Consider the following 22624-nt stretch of genomic DNA (forward strand, 5'->3'; position numbering starts at 1 on the left):
CAGGGATTTTCATGTACAATTTGAAATGATTGATTTGAGGTTGCAAATGTCTAGTGGCAAATAGTTCAGGCATGTTCAGGACGATACAATACAATTTGAAATTGTTGCGTCTAAAAGACGCATTTAATTCTAATAAAGCCATCAAAAAAGGTTACTAATAAAATTGAGAAAGGAAATGGTGAATATGTCAAAGCGACAACCACCCGACCATAGAGCAAACAACAGCCGAAGGCAACCAATGGGTCTTCAATGTAGCGAGAATTCCCGTACCCGTAGGTGTCCTTCAGCTGGCCCCTAAAATATGCATAATAGTACAGTGATAATGGACGTCATACTAAACTCCGAATTATACACAAGAAACTAAAATTTAAAATCATACAAGACTAACAAAGGCCAGAGGCTCCTGACTTGGGACAGGCGCAAAATTGCGGCGGGGTTAAACATGTTTATGAGATCTCAACCCTCCCCCTATACCTCTAGCCAATGTAGAAAAGTAAAAGAATAACAATACGCACATTAAAATTCAGTTCAAGAGAAGTCCGAGTCTGATGTCAAAAGATGTAACAAAAGAAAATAAATCAAATGACAATAATACATAAATAACAACAGACTACTAGCAGTTAACTGACATGCCAGCTCCAGACCTCAATTAAACTGATTGAAAGATTATGTCTTCATCATATGAATATCAGGTACAATCCCTCCCGTTAGGGGTTTAGTATCATACTATCATAAAATATATGAGAAGAACATAACCCGTGTCATGCCAACAACTGTTTTTTTTAGATATAAATGTGTTTAGTTCCGATGCAAAGACCCTATCAGTGAATCAATGTTAAAGCCAAAATATGCAATCTTTAATGACCTGACAACAGTATCGTAACTATATCCCCTTTTAATAAGTCTATTTAAAGGTTTTGTTAGTTTCTGAGGAGAATACTGACATTTTTGTGCTTTATAAAGAATATTTCCATAAAATTTTGGATGTGAAATACCTGAACGTATAAGATGTCTGCATGTTGAGTTATATTTACGAATTATTTCCTTATACCGGTGATAAAATTTAGTAAATGTTTTGACCAGTTTGTGATATCGAAAACCCTGGTGTAATAATTTTTCAGTAATACATAAATTTCTCTCGCTAAAATCTAATACATTGTTACATACACGAGCGAATCGTACAAGTTGAGATATATAAACACCATAAGATGGTGACAAGGGAACGTCACCATCTAAAAATGGATAATTAACAATAGGAAATGAAAAATCATCTCTTTTATCATAAATTTTTGTATTAAGCTTCCCGTTTATGATATAGATATCAAGATCGAGGAAAGGGCAGTGGTCATTGTTATCATTAGCTTTATTTAAAGTAAGTTCTACAGGATAAATTTCTTTAGTATACATACTGAAGTCGTCATTATTTAGAGCCAATATATCATCCAAATATCTAAAAGTATTGTTAAATTTTTGTATCAAATGTTGTTTTGATGGGTCTTTGCTAATTTTAGTCATAAATTGTAACTCATAACAATATAAAAACAGGTCCGCAATAAGTGGTGCACAGTTAGTCCCCATTGGAATTCCAATAACTTGACGATATACGGAATCTCCAAAGCGAACAAAAATGTTATCAAGTAAAAATTCAAGTGCATAAATAGTATCAAAGCATGTCCAATTGACATAGTTCTTTTGTTTATTGCTACTAAAAAATGATTTAAAAGAGTTTGAACATATGTACTCGCATTCCGACTTTTTAAATGCCCAGTTAATTAGGGATGTGAATTTTTTCTTAATAAGAATATGAGGCAAAGTGGTATATAGGGTAGAAAAATCAAAACTTTGAACAGATTCAAAATCACCAATATATGCATGCAATTTATCAAGTACTTCCAACGAGTTTTTGACACTCCAAAAGTAATTAATTCGACTATTTTCAAAGGCCTTATTTGAACAATTTATTATCAGGTTTTTTATTGTACCAAGTGTACTAGTAAGTAAAACAGACAATTTAGTAGTTGAACAATGGCTGGAAGATGAAATAAATCTATATTTGTAAGGTTTTTTGTGCAGCTTCGGAAGCCAGTACATAGTTGGGACTTTCATTGTGTTTGGTTCTGCTTGTAAAGAAGTAGCTAAAAGTTTATGTTTGTTACAGATGTCGTTTTCTGAAAATGAAGTCAGTTGGATAAAAAACATTCCGTCAGTTGCAAAAGTGAAAGATAAATAATACATGTTTTAATATAGTATATTCTCTGTATGATAAAAAAACGTTCACTTGGCGTTGTCCCATGTAACAAGCTTAAAACATTAAACTCAAGCAATTCGCGAAATGTTCACGCAACTCTTCGAAATTGTGCATGAATGTTCTATGACATGATATATTTCACTACTGGTTTACATGGCCGTCTCAAAGTAAAATTAGCATAGATATTTTGAAAAGAATATATATAAATGACTGTCTCAGGGGAAATTTAGTTTGGAAACTTGAAACATTTCAGTTAAAAAAAAAATTGACATATAATTTATCAATTGTAAGCACGATCGTTTTTTACTAAGTGTAAGCTCCAAAAGTTCAAATTAATGAAAGAATTGAGCTGCATATTCAATTCAAAACAATAGGTTTGCAATGTCTTGCGGTAATGTCCGAGTAAAACTTTCTTGCCTTCACAAAACTTTTACTGCCAAAAAAACAGAGATTTGATTTCATGAAGATTATTTTTCTGCTTTGATTACTATACCAATAAAAAGTACTCTAAAAGTTGAAATTGTTACACCAAATTGTATTCAGATTACAGGGTTTCCTGTAAAAATTAAGGATTAATGAAAATGTCTTGCAAGGTTGTCCGTTAACATTATTTGACGTCGCCACAATGTCATACTTTCAACAAAACGAAATGATGCACATATTACAAAAATACACATCTATAAGACAATCAAAAAGTTAAGACAACTTCAGTGTCATAACTATAAGCCATGTAATTGTCTCTTCACGACTTATACCACTGCTTGAATAAAATCATATTCGGGTTGTTTATTTAATGCAGCAATATTCCCCCGAAAAACACATTATTACTAGAAGTAAAATGTAACATCCTATGTAAATTATAAAATCATATGGGAATGGAATATCTCGGCATTTCTACTTTGTTTACTATACTTTGCATTTTATTTTATTTTGGCGTCCGGAGCGCGTTTCTGGATTTACCTTCATCAAAATTCTGATTATTCTTTTATTTACTTAGGTTTACATAGGTTTTTTTACTGATACAGGAACTAAAGTTCCTCTTCATCAGTCTCTATATCTAAATTTTCTCCACTTCCAGTGATTGTTGATATATAATCTTCGTACACCATTGTTTGGTTCGTCCAGTATTTGTCTAGTCTGTTCTTAAATGTATTTGTGGTTGGTGATGTCACTATAATTTTTGGTAGTGTATTCCATGTTTTTACCACTCGTAGAACAAATGCATTCCTCCTTAATTCTGTTCTTGCTCTCTGTGGAAATATTTTCAGACTTTTGCCGCGTACCCCTGTTCTTGTAGTCATATCCTTCCATAATTTAACAAATTGTGCCGCCTCTTTGTCATATTTTCCGTTCAGTATTTTATATAATTCAATCATGTCACCTCGGACCCGTCTAAAATTTAGAGATGGTAGTTTTAATTTTCGAGTCTCTCTGAGCCTGAGTATGTTAAATTCTTTAATCTTGGTAGTTGTTTAGTTGCCCGGCGCTGCACATTCTCAATCATGTCAATATATTTTATTTTATATGGATGACATACTGAGCTTGCAAACTCTAAATGTGTTCTTACGAGTGTCTTGTGTAGTGGTTCAAAGGTATCTGACAGTGTATCTAAATATTGGAAAGTCCTTCTCAGTAGTGCAAACATGGAATTTGCTTTATTAACTTTCTCACTTATATGTTTTTCGCCGGGAAATTTAATTCAGAGTCAATAATTACTCCAATGTCTTTTTCTTCAGTAACTTATATTTTCTGTACAGTCCAATACTATTCCAAAACTTGTTACACTTAGAACACTGATATAGGGAAAGTTGTGCGCCAAAATAACCAAGTTCAAGGACAATTTTACTCTTCTTCTTTGTCAGTTATTCCATTCCAAAAAATCATTTTCTGCCTGATTTTCAACGGCTGCTTGTACTATGTATTTGCGATAAATTATATCCTGTACTATTTTCCAAAAGAATTTTATTTTTATTTTTTGCAAGCAGCGTTTTTCGCAACCATTTTAAAACGAATTGGTTTCTTGCGAAATTGCAGTGATAGTGTCACAAAAGTTCCCCGTATTTTCACACATTATCCTGCGTTTCTATAGTTTGGATTTATACTTTAAAAAAAAAACATCATCAGGAAACGGCGTGCATCAGAGTTAAGCTGGGGTCACACATTCACTACTTTTACTGCCGTCCTTGACAGGACTATTTCCGATTAAAATTTGTCAACCAGATGCTCCGCAGGGCGCAGCTTTATACGACCGCAGAGGTTGAACCCTGAACGGTTGGGGCAAGTATGGACACAACATTCAAGCTGGATTCAGCTCTAAATTTGGATTATGATTAAATAGTTGACACAGCATAGGTTTCTGACACAGAATGAATGTGGTCTAATGAACTTAAAAAAAAAATTTTGCCTTTGAGCAATTCACTATGCTGTTATATTAATCCTCTCAAAAAAATGTTTGAAGAAATTATCTTTTTATTTATGAAATCTGAAATGAAAAAAATTTACCCCCCAATTTTTTTTTCACATCCCCCTTTCCCTTATTTCAAAACTGATCTCAATTCAAATTTCTAATGAAGTTTGCAACAATAACTACTCATTTAAATACATCATAAAATATTAAAATGTAAAAAAAGTGCTTGTTATCACTGAATGGTAAAGATTGTTTTAATCTATCAGTTGGTAGTAAAAGTGAATATACATTGTCTATTGTATAAAACAATGATTTAAGTTGATCCAACTACTATTCTGGACAAAGAAAGATAACTCCAATTGAAATCCAATTGGAATTTCTTGCTATTGCACAATATTGTGCAATTAGATATTTCTTGCTATTGTGCAATACTGTGCAATTGAAAATATTTGCTATTGCACAACACTGTGCAATTGAAGATTTTTTGCTATTGCTGAATACTGTGCAATTGAAAATTTCTTGCTATTGCACAATACTTAATATAATAATTTTGGATCCTGATTTGGACCAACTTGAAAACTGGGCCCATAATCAAAAATCTAAGTACATGTTTAGATTCAGCATATCAAAGAGGCCCAAGAATTCAATTTTTGTTAAAATCAGACTTAGTTTAATTTTGGACCCTTTGGACTTTAATGTAGACCAATTTTAAAACGGGACCAAAAATTAAGAATCTACATACACAGTTAGATTTGGCATATCAAAGAACCCCAATTATTCAATTTTTGATGAAATCAAACAAAGTTTAATTTTGGACCCCGATTTGGACCAACTTGAAAACCGGGCCAATAATAAAAAATATAAGTACATTTTTAGATTCAGCATATCAAAGAACCCCAAGGATTCAACTTTTGTTAAAATCAAACTAAGTTTAATTTTGGACCCTTTGGACCTTAATGTAGACCAATTTGAAAACGGGACCAAAAATTAAGAATCTACATACACAGTTAGATTCGGCATATCAAAGAACCCCAATTATTCAATTTTTGATGAAATCAAACAAAGTTTAATTTTGGACCCTTTGGGCCCTTTATTCCTAAACTGTTGGGACCAAAACTCCCAAAATCAATACCAACCTTCCTTTTATGGTTATAAACCTTGTGTTTAAATTTCATAGATTTCTATTTACTTATACTAAAGTTATGGTGCAAAAACCAAGAAAAATGCTTATTTGGGTCCCTTTTTGGCCCCTAATTCCTAAACTGTTGGGATCTAAACTCCCAAAATCAATACCAACCTTCCTTTTGTGGTCATAAACATTGTGTTTAAATTTCATTGATTTCTATTTACTTAAACTTAAGTTATTGTGCGAAAACCAAGAATTATGCTTATTTGGGCCCTTTTTTGGCCCCTAATTCCTAAACTGTTGGAACCAAAACTCCCAAAATCAATCCCAACCTTTCTTTTGTGGTCATAAACCTTGTGTCAAAATTTCATAGATTTCTATTAACTTAAACTAAAGTTATAGTGCGAAAACCAAGAAAATGCTTATTTGGGCCCTTTTTGGCCCCTAATTCCTAAAATGTTGGGACCAAAACTCCCAAAATCAATCCCAACCTTCCTTTTGTGGTCATAAACCTTGTGTTAAAATTTCATAGATTTCTTTTCACTTTTACTAAAGTTAGAGTGCGAAAACTAAAAGTATTCGGACGACGACGACGACGCCAACGTGATAGCAATATACGACGAAAAATTTTTCAAATTTTGCGGTCGTATAAAAAAGGTTGCATTGGAATGTCCCTCCTAGATGGGAATTTGTACGCGTCTGATCAAGTTGCAGGCATATTGCACCCTATCTGTCTATCAATGTATCTCTTTTAAGGGCATCTCCTCCTGAACATCTGGATGGATATTAAAGAAATATTTACACGAGAAAGTTCTAAATGTTACAGGGGAGATACTCGTTACTTTAATGTATGGCATTACTAATCTTCTAAGCGAAACTCTTTCTGAATGTTGAATGGATTTTAATGAAATGTATGTCAGAAAAGGTAATGGAGAGAGAAAAGTTAGATTAAAGGCGATTTGAAATTTCCTGATATCATAGTTTTGTCGAAGGGGGACACATATTCGACGCTTTTATACATTTATTTAAAATTAAAAAAAAACTGCAGCTTTAAACAATATTGATCAAATCAATTTCATTATAGATGAATAGCAGACATTTCAAAGGTGTAAAGAGTAAAGATCTGAAATTTAGTGCAATCAGTCAAAGAATTACTAAGAAATACTTCTTTGAAATATTTTTTTTCATTCAGGAAATTAATCGAAAATCGTTGTTTGTTTTTCGGTCCTTTACGGTTAGTGCCGAAATTGTGTCAAAGTTTTAAAAATATCCATATTTGTTAATTTACCGGCATATTTCTTCCATTTCACCAATCCTTTGGAAGCTTTTACACCTCAAAATCATAAAACGGTGAAATTGTGTCCCCGGCGAATATGAGCGCCACACTCTACAGAATTTGAATACATGCAGTTATGTTAAAAAAAACTCGAGTGTGAAAGTTATTTTCTTTTGAAACAGAAACAAAAAGTTTTAAATGGCAGTGGCTATTTGACCGGCAAAACTACAAATCAAAGCCTTAATTTAATATAAAAAATTACCGGTGTGGAAACATATCAATGTGGATAGTAATTATTGTCGAGCTTGCTACTTCTGTCAAAAAAATCTCGACTGGCATAGTAATAGATGTCAGACCACCAATTAAAAGTCCCTATCTGTTCAACCAAATTTTGCAATTTTCACAGCTTTCTAAATATTTTACCTTAAGTTTAACTTCATAGAAACCAGGTATATATATCCTGAATCGTACATGTATCAGCTTTCTACATGCCAATTTTCAACAGATGTTTAAAATCATATAACAAAGAAGCGGTCTTCCGAATAGAGGTACCACTAAAAATAACCCCTGGTTTCAGTCTGGAAATCTTAAATTAGTATACTATGGAGTGCTTTAATCCTCAATTTTGAATGCAAACTCATAAACAAGTAAATTTTTAGCTCAAAATTGTCTTAATATATTTCTCTTTCACCAAAAGTTTCATTTCTGCCAATTTGTTGGTTAGTTTAAGTAAACAGTGAAAATGAGGTCACGGTCAAATAAAACCTGCGCGACTGACATAAAGATCATAAAATATTTCCATACACCAAATATAGATGACCTATGGCATATAGTTTTAGATAAAAAGACCAAAACTCAAAAACTTAACTTTGACCACTGAACCATGAAAATGAGGTCAAGGTCACATGACATCTGCCCGCTAGATAGGTACACCTTACAATCATTCATACAACAAATATAGTAGACCTATTGCATATAGTATGAGAAAAACAGACGAAAACACAAAAAATTAACTATAACCACTGAACCATGAAAATGAGGTCAAGGTCAGATGACACCTGCCAGTTGGAGATGTACACCTTACAGTCCTTCCATACACCGAATATACTAGCCCTATTGCTTGTAGTATCTGAGATATGGACTTGACCACCAAAACTTAACCTTGTTCACTGATCCATGAAATGAGGTCGAGGTCAAGTGAAAACTGTCTGACAGACATGAGGACCTTTCAAGGTACGCACATATCAAATATAGTTATCCTATTACTTATAATAAGAGAGAATTCAACATTACAAAAAATCTGAACTTTTTTTTCAAGTGGTCACTGAACCATAAAAATGAGGTCAAGGACATTGGACATGTGACTGACGGAAACTTCGTAACATGAGGCATCTATATACAAAGTATGAAGCATCCAGGTCTTCCACCTTCTAAAATATAAAGCTTTTAAGAAGTTAGCTAACACCGCCGCCGTAGCCGCCGCCGCCGCCGGATCACTATCCCTATGTCGAGCTTTCTGCAACAAAAGTTGCAGGCTCGACAAAAATGCATTTATATTAATTTTTATTTTCATTTATTTACAAAAAATTTTGTTGTGTACTAACAAATAAAAAGTAAAGATACAAAATTACTATGTAGTCAAGTCATATTTCATCATGTATGCATTATGCAATATGCGACATGACTTTGCTATTTTAACCTATCATACATTAAGATCAGAAATAGATAAATCCATTACTTTCTGAACATTATTGAAATATTTGCCACTGGAAATAAAGTAAACAACAATTAACCAATCATATTACAGCTTTATCTAAGGGAAATAAGTCCTTTAAAAGTAATAATGCTTGTGTAATAGCCAGTTTCATCAATGCCTGTTTAAAGTGTAAAAAAAGCATTAAAATAATCTTTGTTAAACAGAAGCTTAAAATATATCTATGAACACTGTAAATCTAAACATGCCAAAAGCTTTAAAGATACACTTTTTCCACGACTGCTAAATCAATGAGAATCTTCATTCCATTAATTTGTTTAGTTTATTGGATAAAAAATCTATGTTCCTTTTATTATGCCCATTACTATCTACTCAATGTTTTTTTTTCTATTCTTTTGTCCCCAGTTAGTCTCTATTTCATAAACACCATCCAGCCTCGGTGGCATCCAGTCACTTATTTTCATAAATAGAAAAGATTGGGTACAGAAAGGGATCAAGTTATTTGGGATTAAATATCAATCTTTTTAAATGAAATATTCAAAAAGTAATTAAGTCTCTCCAATTCAACCCATTGTACACGTTGTATATATTTAAATTATAATTTCATTGTAAATGCTATTTGCAACAAAAAATGTGCTACTTTAAATGTCCAACCTATAGTAAATATACTTTTTGTGAGCTATATATTTTGGTGACAGCCATGTAAACAAGCATTGTGATATTTACAGTCCAACCTTATATAAATATACTTAATTTTGAGTTTGATGTGATATTTTTACAGTGCAACCTTGACCCTTTTTTTTCACAGTGTTTTGTGCATCTGCCAAAAGCTATTATATTGCAACCATTATATTTCATATAAAGTTTTTTGAAAAATGAAATAAAACAATTGTAAAATGGTTCTCCATGAGAAAAAAATAGAATCTCAAAGAACATAAACACAAAACAATATCATAGAGCGGAACCTGATTTGAACATCTTCTGGATTACAAAAATCATGCTTTGTTCTCATCTTAAAATTGAAGCTATAAGCAAATATCAATGCAAGATAGCCCCAAACAAAAAATTGTGTGGAATACTTTGCTGGATGTTGGCATAGGAGCAGAGGGATGAGGATTTAAAGACAACTAAAAGAGTCATGAAGTACTAAATCATTAAAATGTAACGCTTAGTAAATAGTACTAGTGTGTCGAACAATCTCATTGTCAGTGGCGGATCTAGAAATTTTCATAAGTGGGGGCCCACTGGCTGCCTAAGAGAGGGCCCACTCCCTTCACGCTTAAGTGATTCCCTATATAACCAACCAATTTTTTTCTCAAAATGGGAGGGGGGAGCCCCCTGGGCCTTCCTAAATCTGCCTCTGATTGTAAAATAAACCAGTCGTTATTATGTCAAAACAATATGTACTCTCATTTAAGAAAAAAATGGAAATTCAATATCCATCAGAGTTACATTTTTATATTCTAAAACCACCCAGCATTAATATCAACAACAAACAAATCAAAGAAAATCACAGCCTTTGAATCCCATGATTACAAGAGTCTTACAAGGTACTAATTTCTAAGTTTTTATTACTAATTTCATTTTTCTGTGTGGTCATGCAATGCTAGGAGCACAACAGAGGCACTATCAGTTAGTACACAAATAATTTATAACTTTGTAACTGATCAAATACATTTTTCTTGCAAAAATTACAAACAAAAAGTGTTATAACAAATAAATTCTTTCTCATGTCACTGGCATATCAAAACAATCATATTGCACCCATTCTTATAAATATATATATTAAGTACTCAAAAAATTGTTCAAAAGTTTGTATCACAATCTTAAAGGTTAACAATGTACTAATGTTTTCAACATACTATTGGTCCATAAACCACCAATCAGATTCAAGAATAAATTCAAATGAACCAATTAAAAACGATTATATAGCAGCATTTGATGGACCAGGTTGAGGCTCCTCTTGAATATCTGTAATAAAAAGATAATAAAACCTATAGTATCTGAACATTCATAACAAAAAAGTATCAAGTTTCAACAAATACTGAACTGTTTCAAGGGATGATGATTTTTAATCCTAGTTTTTTCAAAGATATTTTTAGGCTTATATCAAGGATTTGTATAGTAGCATATCATCTTACTATACAAATCCTTGCTAATATATACCGGTATACCCTGATGATTGCTATTTGTTCAGCTTAAATATTTGTTGTTCAAATCTTAGACTTTTATAATGTTTTCCTTATCTGGAAAAAAAGAATAAAAATAAGGCATAAAAAAAAGAATTTTATTGTGGTATAATGCCAATGAGACAACTCTCCACAAGAGAGCAAACGACACAGAACTTAATTAACAACATTCAACTATAGGTCACCTTACGTAAAATTCGCTGGCTGGTCCTTTCAAGACTTCTAGTTACATATGATATATAATATAAATTATTAATGGTCATTTGGCTTCTGATATTCTTGTAATTTGAGTAATACATTTTTTTCTATTTTCTTGTCCACAAATGTAGTGCTTCACATCAGGGAACCAGTATTTGTATTGGTATTTCCTTAAAACAAGGGAAATAATTTGTATTCAATAGTAATTTTTAAAATCATATACAGAAGGCTTTCTGATGTGAATTTTTAAAATACTGCAATAAAGAAAAGACTTGAAATAATGGTTTACAACACTGTATTTCTAGTGTGTGCAAAACATGAAATATTTGTAAAATTGTGGGAAGTGGATGAAAATTGGGGGAAACAGTGAAAGTGGTGGGAAAACCACATTGTGAGGACTCTGTGCTGCAATACATGAGATATTGTGGTGGAATCTGTTTCTCTAATTATTTGTATCCCTCCTTTTTTAAAGATTTGCAGCAAGTTGTGTTCTTTATATCTGACATCATCAGGCATGGTTGTCTATTTTCATGGCTTCAAAATAAGCAATTTCAGAAGAAATCAAGAAAATTTGACGTCCTAATTTATTTTGGACCAATCATTTGCAGAGAATAAATTTTTCACTTGTGAGGAGAAAAGTTTTTCTCACAACGATCAAGAAATGTGAAAATAGCACAAAAATTTGAGAAACAAAATAAATATTTTAATAATCAGATTGAAGTTCAACATGTTAAATATAACAACAAGGTATTATTGTAAATTATCCACAAGAGTGAAAATATTGTGCACATTATTGTTTAAAACATTGACAAATTTGTACACTGAGCAAAGTCAGCAATGAAGGGTTTGGATGTGACAAAATATAGAAATCATAAAAAGAAAACATCTGGTGAAATTACATTATCATAGTAAAATTATTTGGCATGGTTGTATGCATGGGTAGAAGTGCAAAACAGTCAAAGTGTAGGATTGTAGGAAAAAGTACAAGTTCAGGATTTATATATACCATGTATGTTGTGGTTAATCCTGAATATCTGTGGAGAAAGTAAATTAATTAATCATTTAGAGAAAATCTAAATCATCAATCTATACTGCATTTGTCTGAAGCATTTACGGGTAATAAATATTTCCAGAACAGTTGTAATAAGATTCAAGGATGTTCAGACGCTTCTCTTTTTGAAAATAACAATAAAATTGAGATTGGAAATGGGGAAAGTGTCAAAGACGACAGCAGAAGGTCACCAATAGGTCTTCAATGCAGCGAGAAATCCCTGCACCTGGGGACGTCCTTCAGCTGCCCCTAAACAAATATATAATATACTAGTTCAGTAATAATGAACGCCATACTAAATGCCAAATTATTACGCTTTGTAAAAGGCAGTTGAATCATGGGAAGGGAACCTACCCAGATGAAAAGGGAGATAACTGAAAACCCAATCTAGGTATCATGGGAAGGGAACCTACCTAGATGAAAAGGGAGATAACTGAAAACCCAATCTAGGCATCATGGGAAGGGAACCTATATAGATGAAAAGGGAGATAACTGAAAACCAAATCTAGGTATCATGGGAAGGGAACCTACCTAGATGAAAAGGGAGATAACTGAAAACCAAATCTAGGTATCATGGGAAGGGAACCTACCTAGATGAAAAGGGAGATAACTGAAAACCAAATCTAGGTATCATGGGAAGGGAACCTACCTAGATGAAAAGGGAGACAACTGAAAACCAAATCTAGGTATCATGGGAAGGGAACCTACCTAGATGAAAAGGGAGATAACTGAAACCAAATATAGGTATCATGGGAAGGGAACCTACCTAGATGAAAAGGGAGATAACTGAAAACCAAATCTAGGCATAATGGGAAGGGAACCTACCTAGATGACAAGGGAGATAACTGAAAAACCAAATCTAAGCATCATGGGAAGGGAACCTATATAGATGAAAAGGGAGATAACTGAAAACCAAATCTAGGCATCATGGGAAGGGAACCTACCTAGATGAAAAGGGAGATAACTGAAACCCAATCTAGGCATAATGGGAAGGGAACCTACCTAGATGACAAGGGAGATAACTGAAAACCCAATATAGGTATCATGGGAAGGGAACCTACCTAGATGACAAGGGAGATAACTGAAAACCAAATCTAGGCATCATGGGAAGGGAAACTACCTAGATGGCAAGCAGTGTCCTTGCTAGCAGTCAAATTAGAATCAGACTGTGTATAACCCCACAGTGATTAGAATTTAGTGATAGAAATATTGCACAAAGTTTTAGACTTTGAATTAAAGCGATCGATGGAAATATTGAAAAGATAAATTAAACTTTTTAACAAAAAAATGTTAACTTCATATTGCAATTCATTCAATTTTGTATCACTAAAATTTAAATGACTGTCAACCCCTTTAGAATGAATCCCTCTGCCCTCACACTTGAAAACAATATGCCCCTTGTTGACCTTTCCATAATGTCCACAACGTACATTTTTGTACTCTAACCAACCCTGACCAGGGACTGAAACAGTCTACAGTGAAACTTGCCTAATCCCGACACCTGAGTATTCCAACATGCTTTAACCTACAATTTTCATGGTCATAAAGAGTTCCTATCCTTGTAGAAAAACTTAGTATAACGACACCCTGCTTAATCTAACATTTTATCTGATTCCCAAGTGTGTCAGTTAATACTGGTATACTTACTTCCTCCGCGACGATTAGCATTGTCCTCTGGAATCAATCTCTCCTGGTCTTCATCAGGTGGCAAGGGTCTCCGTAAAACACGTGTCATAATTGTCCTTCTTATAAACTGTATGCCAATATCATTGTATAACATCATTCCGATGATCAGAACAACGAATCCCAATATTTGGAGGGGGATAAATTTCTGCCAATCTAACGCTAGGGCAGCAACCCAGATAATGATTGTTCGTACACTGTCCAGAACCATTCGTGTGGTAGCACTGATTTCTCTTGTCACACTTATTCCAGCAAAATTGAAGAAAGCTATGCTGAAAATATTCCCTGCAAAATTTATTAAAATACTGTATTTAGAAGAAAACACATTTTTAAGGATATGAGTTATCCATCCATGATACAAAATCAGTGCATGCACTGTAACCAAAGGCAAAGGAACAGCATGTTTTATAACAAGCAGATTTTTACCTTTGAGAGAGGTAACTATTATTTCTCCTGTCAGAGCAGCATCACCAGTGTAGCTTGATACTATATGGTGATTTTTTTAGCTTGTATTTTCCCATTCCTCAACAGTTGTACACAGTTAAAATTCAACCTGCCCATAGACATGAAATCAGGAAATAAGGCAACTCAAAAAACCTGTATGTATATTATTTAGTGTACTAGGATTGCCATAATAATTTGCCAGTTTTGTCTGATTTAATTTTTAAATTGTTTTTTAGGGTAAATACTGTACCTAGGTTGCCATTATAATTTGTCATTTTGTCTAATATAATTTTGATTGTTTTTCAGAGTAAATACTGTACGTAGGGTTGTTGTAAGAATTTGCCAGTTTTGTATGATTTAATTTTGATTGTTTTCCAGGGTTAATACTGTACCTAGGGTTGCCGTAAGAATTTGCCAGTTTTGTCCCAGCTGATGAAAGGCATCAATAGCATCATCTAATTTGTGTGTTGGCAATTCACTGAAGGCTCCGGCATCAATGTGGAAAAATGGAATCAACAAGAGGCCTAAGAGAACAAATCCAAATATACCTGAAAAATAAAAATCTGATGATCAAATTGGCAGTTTATTGTTAAAAATCCAGTGGCAAAAATGATCAGTACAATCAAACAAAAATGTTTGATATACAATATTAAGAAACTGTTATAAGAGAGGTTTTGATTTTTTTGTTTTTTTTGTTTTAACGATACTTTTAAGGACCACATTTACGCTATTTTGTGGTGTCCAGTTTTTATTAATGAAGTGCTGTTAGAAAACCACGACCTTCGATAGGAAAACTGACAATCCTAGTCAATTAAGGAGTGCACCTGCACGAGCCATGTTCGAACTTACAACATCAGTGTTAAATGGCTGGTGATTACAGTAGTAACTACTAAGACCACTTGGTCACTGAGGCCCCATTATAAGAGAGGAATACATAATGCAATAGTATTTATTTCAATGAAATATAATAAGATTAAAAAGTCGAATCTTTGATAATTATCAAAGGATTGTAACTAACATAAGCAACACGACGGGTGACATATGAGGAGCAGGATATGCTTATCTCTCTGGATCACCTGAGATCACTCCAGTTTTTTGATTGGGTTCATGTTGTTAATACTTTAGTTCCTCTGGATCACCTGAGATCACTCCAGTTTTTTGATTGGGTTCATGTTGTTAATACTTTAGTTCATCTGGATCACCTGAGATCACTCCAGTTTTTGATTGGGTTCATGTTGCTAATACTTTAGTTTTCTATGTTGTGTTTCCAGTACTGTTGTTTGTCTTTTTCTATTTTAACCATGGTGCTGTTATTTTATTTTTGACTAATGACTTTATATGGATGGCCCTTTGGTGTCCTATATATGCTCTCTTTTATTAGTGTATCAAATCATGGAAGTATTATATTGACAGGAACTACTACGACCCGACTTCAAACGTTTCATCTGCGATGCCGCGCGCAATTTAATGACATGTTAATTAGCTTGAAACATGGCACGTTATTTACACACCAGCGTGTGGTGCCCTACGATATTGTTATTCTCGGTTGCTTTCGGGATTACGGAAATAAACGAAGAAATCGAAAGTTGTGATCAATTCTTAGGAAACAGCAATCGGCAAACCTCGGCAGATTCCGTTACCTTACATCTGCATATGTGTGCCGATTGAGTGATTGATGGATTAATGCGAGTCATCATTAATTCTATAGAAAAACACATTGACAATGGAAATTTGTACCAAATTTATTGAATAAATGCCCCATTTTTATTGATTTATTTTTCGGTAGAAATTTGACTATATGTAATATATATCGCAAGTTGTGATTATATAATAAATACTGTTTACTCCACTGAGTGGCACACATTTCCTGCATTTTTAAAACGATTGTAAATAATCGTTCTATAAAATTAAAAGATCAAAGAGATTTTAGACAAATGTAGGAATTGTTAAGCTTCGCTCTAAATCCAGGGTAAGATCATTGGTTGGTATATACGAATGTTCAGCTTAACCCCGATTAGTTGACATTTTTTTTTAGTACTGCGACTCAAGGATTTGTATAGTGACGTTATACAAATTCTTGTGCGACTGTTCAATAATATTTACCAGTATCATTTGGACGGTTTCATTTGGTCAGATAGTGATAACATATTTTAAAGGACAAAAATATATTACATAATTAGCTATATAACGTAGTTAGATCTCTGTTTTCTTCTGCTGTATTTTGATGATTGGTACTTGCTCGATTAATTTTTGTATTATAAACTGGAAATTTCTACTTTCCAGGATTATCCAGTAACTTAACCATATATATCACTCTAAATTTCATAGTTTTAATATTTATCAAATATATTTATTGTTAACCGGCGGTAACCGGAACACACCTTAATCGCGATTTAAACTTCACCCACAAACTAATAAAATAATGTCACTCTCTATTTCAAATCGTTGTAGAATAATTAATTCTGGGCCGATTTTCATTTTTTATGCATCAGTCGATTTGTTTAAATAAGTTGTTCACGAATAAAGGTCTACCGACGCGATTGAAATAAGTAAAGGTGTTTTCCGACAGGTAATATTGTTAAGCTGTCTCGATTAAAACCATGTGATTGATAAGAAGTATCTCTGGTCAATTTATGACCGCGGCATCGCAGATAGTCACAAAAGAAATTAACGACAGCGTACTAATTAGACAGTTTCCATATCTTTTCTACAGGGCTACCCGGGTTATAAATAAATGCTAATTAATCGTTGTAGTTCCTCTCAATATAATACTTCCATGATCAAATTGACAATAGATATTTTTGCAAGAGACCAAATGACACAGAAGTTTTTGGTGGGTGTATTAACAGTAGTCATTTTTTATGTGATGCTTTATCATTTAGAAAATTGTGATGGGATAAATTTTTAATAAAAATATAATTTTGATACTATAATTGTTTTCAGGATTTCTCGTATTTTCTAAATTTCTTATTCTTTATACCTTCCCAGCCAACAGCCTCCAAAGGATGTATTGTAAATCTGTTTATAACTCTTTCCTCGTAGACCATCTGTACAGCCACAATAATCTGGGCCATTATAATCAATAAATCACCTGTCCAATACAAATTACAGTTCTATAAATAAATTATCTGTAAAATAGATTGATTGATTGTTTTTTTTTAAATGTACAATTGCAGTTATAGCATGCAAATTCAGGTTGAGAAACATATTGTGCTGTAACATCATTGTTCTAGGTTAGGCGGAGGGTTGTGCACTCACAAACATGTTAAACCCTACCACAATCTTTATGGTCTGAAGCTCCAAAGTCAAGAGCCTATAGTTCAGAGGTTGTCATTGGTTCATAGATATAGGAAGATGTGGTATGAGTGCCAATGAGACAACTCTCCTTCCAAATAACCATTTATAAAAGTAAACCATTATAGGTCAAGGTACAGCCTTCAACAGAGCCTTGGATCACACCAAACAGCATGTCTGTCTGTTTTTCTTGCTTTTTATAAATCACTTTGTTATAAACATTGAAGGCCTTTAGTTTCTTGTTTGAATTGTTTCACTTTTTTATGTCAGGGTCTTAATTTATAACAAACTATGCAGTATGGGATTTCTATTTTGACGATAAATGCATTTGAATGGGAACAATGGTTGGAACAGCCCCTATATCTAAGGTTACCAAATACCCTTTTAAAAATAGCTAAAACGGTGCGTAAATGACTTGGCCCTTAATTCCTAGACAGTTTAACTGGGAATATAACATTTTTTCATTAATACTTCGTCCGATTTAAGTTTAATCCTACATATTCTTAAATACTTTGAGGTTTGCCCAATATAGTTGACGTATTGCTTAAAGTATCTGATAAAACTATAAAACAAACTGACGAAAACTTATCAATAACCAATGAAAAATAAAAATGAGGTCAAGGTCATATGAGTAAAATATAATTTTGGAAAAAAAGAATTATTGAAAAAACACAAAAACAACTTCCTATCACCAGGAATGTAAATGTTATAATGATAATCTTCACCTGCAATAATTCCATTTGTATCTTTGTTCTTGTCAGTGTTGAAAATAATATCCGACACACCAACAACGGCCAAACCAACTATTACACTAACTATACCAATCCACATCTGTGCTCGGATGGTTCTACCGAGGAAAGCTACCGACAGCAGGGCAGTGAAGATTATAACAGCACCTAAAATAAGACAGAGAAACTGTATAACAAGTCAAATTTTCCAAAACAAATTTGGAAATATTTTTTATATATAGTAATTTCCAATGATTTGTATAGTGAGTCTAACTATATAATACTTGTTTATTCTAACTAAATTAAAAATAAAAAAAATAATTGATCTATTTTGTTTTGTTTTGTTTGGTGGGTTTTGTTTTAGGGGGTAGGGCAATTTCTTTCACATGTATAATTAGCTTTTTAAACATTCTCAGTAGAATAATGCAATTTTAATTCTGTAGAACACTTTAAGTCTTGTATATTACACTTATTTTTGAAGCTTGTCATTCTTTCATGTGTTTTTTTAACACTTTCCTTAAAATTTTGGAGGTTTTTCCTAAAAAAGAATTTTTAGTATAAACCTTCTTTTGCTGCAGTATACATCTCACGCCAAATAAAAATATATGTATGGTTCCAGTTACCTTACCTACCCTACTGTTAAGTCTTGATGATAGCCTACCCTAAAGATTTTTTTGTGATTTTTCATGAGGCACTGTTATAGTCAGAATTTTTCTCATATCAGCTCAATGTAAAACAAACAGATGCTCCGCAGGGCACAGCTTTATATGACCGCAGAGGTTGAACCCTGAACAGTTGGGGCAAGTATGGACACATCATTTAAGTTTAGGATACAGCTCTGAATTTGGATTGTGATTAAATAGTTGAAACAGCATAAGTTTCAGACACAGAATGAATGTGGTCAAATGAACTTAAAAAAAATATTTTTGCTTCGAACAATTCACTATGCTGTTAAATATAAATCCTCTCAAAAATAAATATTTGAGAAAAATTGTACCTCCCTTACTGTACACTTTTAAATTGTCTAAATTGTCCTTTAACCAGAAAAACAAGGGTTTATCCCTATAACTTTTGCCCTTATTTGCTAAATGATTTGAGCCTTACCGTCCTTTTTTGGCCCCTTATTCCTACATGTTCAGGAAATTAACCCGAAACTCAATCTTAGCCTTCCCTTTGTTATATACACCTTGTGTTGAAATGTCAGAGAGATCCATACAGTTACACAAAAGTTAGTGTCCTGAAACTAGAAAAATGCTTGTTTTTGGTCCCTTTTTGGCCCTTAATTCCTAGACTGTTTGCCTCATAACCCTTAAAATAAATCCCAACCCTTTTCTTATGGTATTAAACATTGTGGTACAATTTCAGAGCAAATGAAGTACTTATATCCATTATCACTGTACTATTATGCATATTTTAGGGGCCAGCTGAAGGACACCTACGGGTGCGGGAATTCTCGCTACATTGAAGACCCATTGGTTGCCTTCGGCTGTTGTTTGCTCTATGGTCGGGTGGTTGTCGCTTTGACATATTCACCATTTCCTTTCTCAATTTTATTATACACGACTTATTGTCCTGAAACTAGATAAATGCTTGTTTTGGGCCCCTTTGAGCCTCTAATTCCTAAACCTTTGGGACCATAACCCCCAAAATCAATCCCAACCTAGCTTCCTTTTTTGGTTATAAACATTGTATTAAAATTTTATTGATTTCTATTTACTTATACTAAAGTTATTATCCGGAAACCATCAGTCTTCGGACGACGCTGAAGACAACACCTACGACGTGACACCAATAAACGACCAAACATTTTTTAATTTTTGCGGTCGTATAAAAACCCATAAAATTAAAAAGAAATCCTGACTCACCTACTCTCACTTTTTTTTTTGGAAACACACGTACTATTTTATTTGGCCTTACTGACCCAGATATTATAGTAAATCTTGCAGTTTTAATTTTCCTATAAACACACTATTAAAGTTAAAGAAAATATTAAATTATGACTTTACAATTCTTTATACCAGGAAATGATTCATTTAAAGTGTTTGAAGAGTTTTTGTAGTACAATTGACTATCAACATCTTAGACTTATGTGTAATACAAACATTCTTCTCACAGCGATATAGCCTCTTTTTTTGTGCTGAACCAGCATGAAGCAATGACCAATCGAACAATCTTGATATATACTTTTATTTTTTTTATAAACTTTATTTCAGTCTATTTATACCATGTCACTGCTACTTTAAGCACTTAATTCTGATTGATGTTAAGACATAGATATAAAATAATGTAGAAAAAGAACATTTTAAGAGATCCAATGTCCCAAAGTTCCAAATCTTTTGTTTTTTCTGTTCAAGAGCAATAACTTTTAACTATTATTATATATCATTCTTAGGGGCATAACTCTTTAAAAAATGTTTCTTTGTTCAACTTAATTTTCAAATTATAAGTTAAATCAAAGAGTTTTTTTCAACAGATGTACATGTATTGATAATCACTTGCATAAAGTCCATTTTTATCAGATGCAGCTCAATTATAACTTTCGATCACAACAAATAAATACACAGAATAAAACAGAAATTTATTACATTAAAGCATAATGTATTGTAGATTCATAACTCAAAAACTGTCAAAACTTTTTATTTTAAACATTCAAAGTATTAAAAAAACATGCATGACATATTTGACACTGAAAGTTAATTAATCAACTAACAATTATTCCTTTAAAACCAATTATCTTAAATTTCAAATTGAATGTAAATTCTACTAAACTGCTATTTAGTTGTACAATATATATTTATTAAAACTTTTCAATTATTTGTATTCCAAAAAGTATTAATTAAAGTCCTGTTAACCATTTTATAAAAAAAAATGTACATAAATTAAATGATTTAACCAGATGCAGCAACTTTAAGATGAATTTGCAATCTTTTTATATCAAAATATGATGCTCAACTAATTTTCTTTGAAAATCAAAATACAAGCTGCGAGAGTATATTATAAGTGTAAGTTTTACATGTTTGCCATGATTTCATTTCAAAATATGATGTTTAAATATTTATATTTTATAGGAAAATTGAAAGTATAAAATCTGCATTTAAAATATTTTTTTAATAAACCAGATAAAGATAAAATTCATGTAAAACAAGGATTTGTATAGTGACTATACAAATCCTTGTGTAAAATAACTGTTTTTTCCAAAAAATTCCCAAAAATAAACATACAATGGAATTACAGCCTTAGGAATTATTAGCTATTCAAACAAATATAAAGTTCACAGATTATCTTTACAAATTACTAGTAATTACAAACAAATTATCAAAATCCAATTATGTATTCTTAAAATAACATCAAAGACATGACAAGAGTTATTTCCCCTGAAGTGACACCTGTTGTGTTTTTACAGCAATTATAATATTTTAATTACAGGTAAATTTCATTCATATGTATAGACTGAAATTAAATATTAATTAATCTGCACTGTTCTTTGATCCTAATCTGGCATTGAGAATAGAATTTTAAAAACAGGTGTCAAAAGTTAGCATTACTTGCCAAAAGGGGGGATTGGTATAAAAAGGAGAGGTGAAAGTTTTTGGTGTATTCTGTTCTGAAGATTTCAAGGAAGAACAAGTAAGTGGATTATAATCTTATAAATATTTAAAGAAATTTATTCATTTATATTATTCTGATGTTAAAGTTTAAAATTCAAAAGCTTAAATTACAACTCCACTTAATATTTCAATATCATCTTAAAAACTTTATTTTTAGGGAGAATACAATTTAAAACTTCTTTTTATAAAAAGGTTATTAATTTTGATTTATAAACAAAATTATGAAGAGTGTTTAAGTGTTGGTTTTATTAAATCTCCTTTCAAAGTTTAATTTAATAAAAACAAAATAGATTTAAAGATGGTCAAATATTTGTTTTCCTGTAAACTGAATTTTTTAAACCTTAAAATTATGGCATATTTTTTTTAATTAAATAATCAGATTAAAATGGAAATAAGTGCAAGTTTTAGTTTGTTTCTGAATGCTCTTTGAACATGAAATTTGAAATAAGTTTTAAAATTTCATAAACATGTCACAACTGGCATGTATATTTCACAAGTGAAATCTACCAGTGTTTACAACTAAATGTTAATTTCTGTTTGACAATCTCCTAATTAATCAACTCCCTCATTATGACACTTAAGTGTGTTAGCTCCACATCAGTAGGGATGTGACATCATACAAGTTACAGAAGGGGTAAGAGACACCTGTGGGGGTGAT

The 22624-nt window shown here is 32.3% G+C and overlaps 1 protein-coding gene across 3 annotated transcripts in view; it reads right to left on the bottom strand.

The window, feature by feature from the left end:
- Positions 1 to 22624, bottom strand: part of LOC143056233 (solute carrier family 35 member F6-like) — a 514661-nt gene that overhangs the window by 477337 nt on the left and 14700 nt on the right. Inside the window, exons 4-9 of one of the 3 annotated variants that reach the window (XM_076229318.1) lie at positions 18356 to 18526; positions 17317 to 17427; positions 14729 to 14884; positions 13857 to 14177; positions 12165 to 12192; positions 8599 to 10742 (exon numbers count right to left, since the gene is read on the bottom strand). In XM_076229318.1, the coding sequence (XP_076085433.1) occupies positions 12179 to 12192; positions 13857 to 14177; positions 14729 to 14884; positions 17317 to 17427; positions 18356 to 18526 (773 nt within the window). In that variant the 3' untranslated portion in view covers positions 8599 to 10742; positions 12165 to 12178. Of the gene's footprint in view, positions 1 to 8598; positions 10743 to 12164; positions 12193 to 13856; positions 14178 to 14728; positions 14885 to 17316; positions 17428 to 18355; positions 18527 to 22624 lie in introns of those variants that run through there. The other 2 variants (XM_076229315.1, XM_076229317.1) reach the window with 2 other exon arrangements.

The sequence above is a fragment of the Mytilus galloprovincialis genome, chromosome 13, assembly GCF_965363235.1.
Source record: "Mytilus galloprovincialis chromosome 13, xbMytGall1.hap1.1, whole genome shotgun sequence".
Classification (NCBI taxonomy): domain Eukaryota; kingdom Metazoa; phylum Mollusca; class Bivalvia; order Mytilida; family Mytilidae; genus Mytilus; species Mytilus galloprovincialis.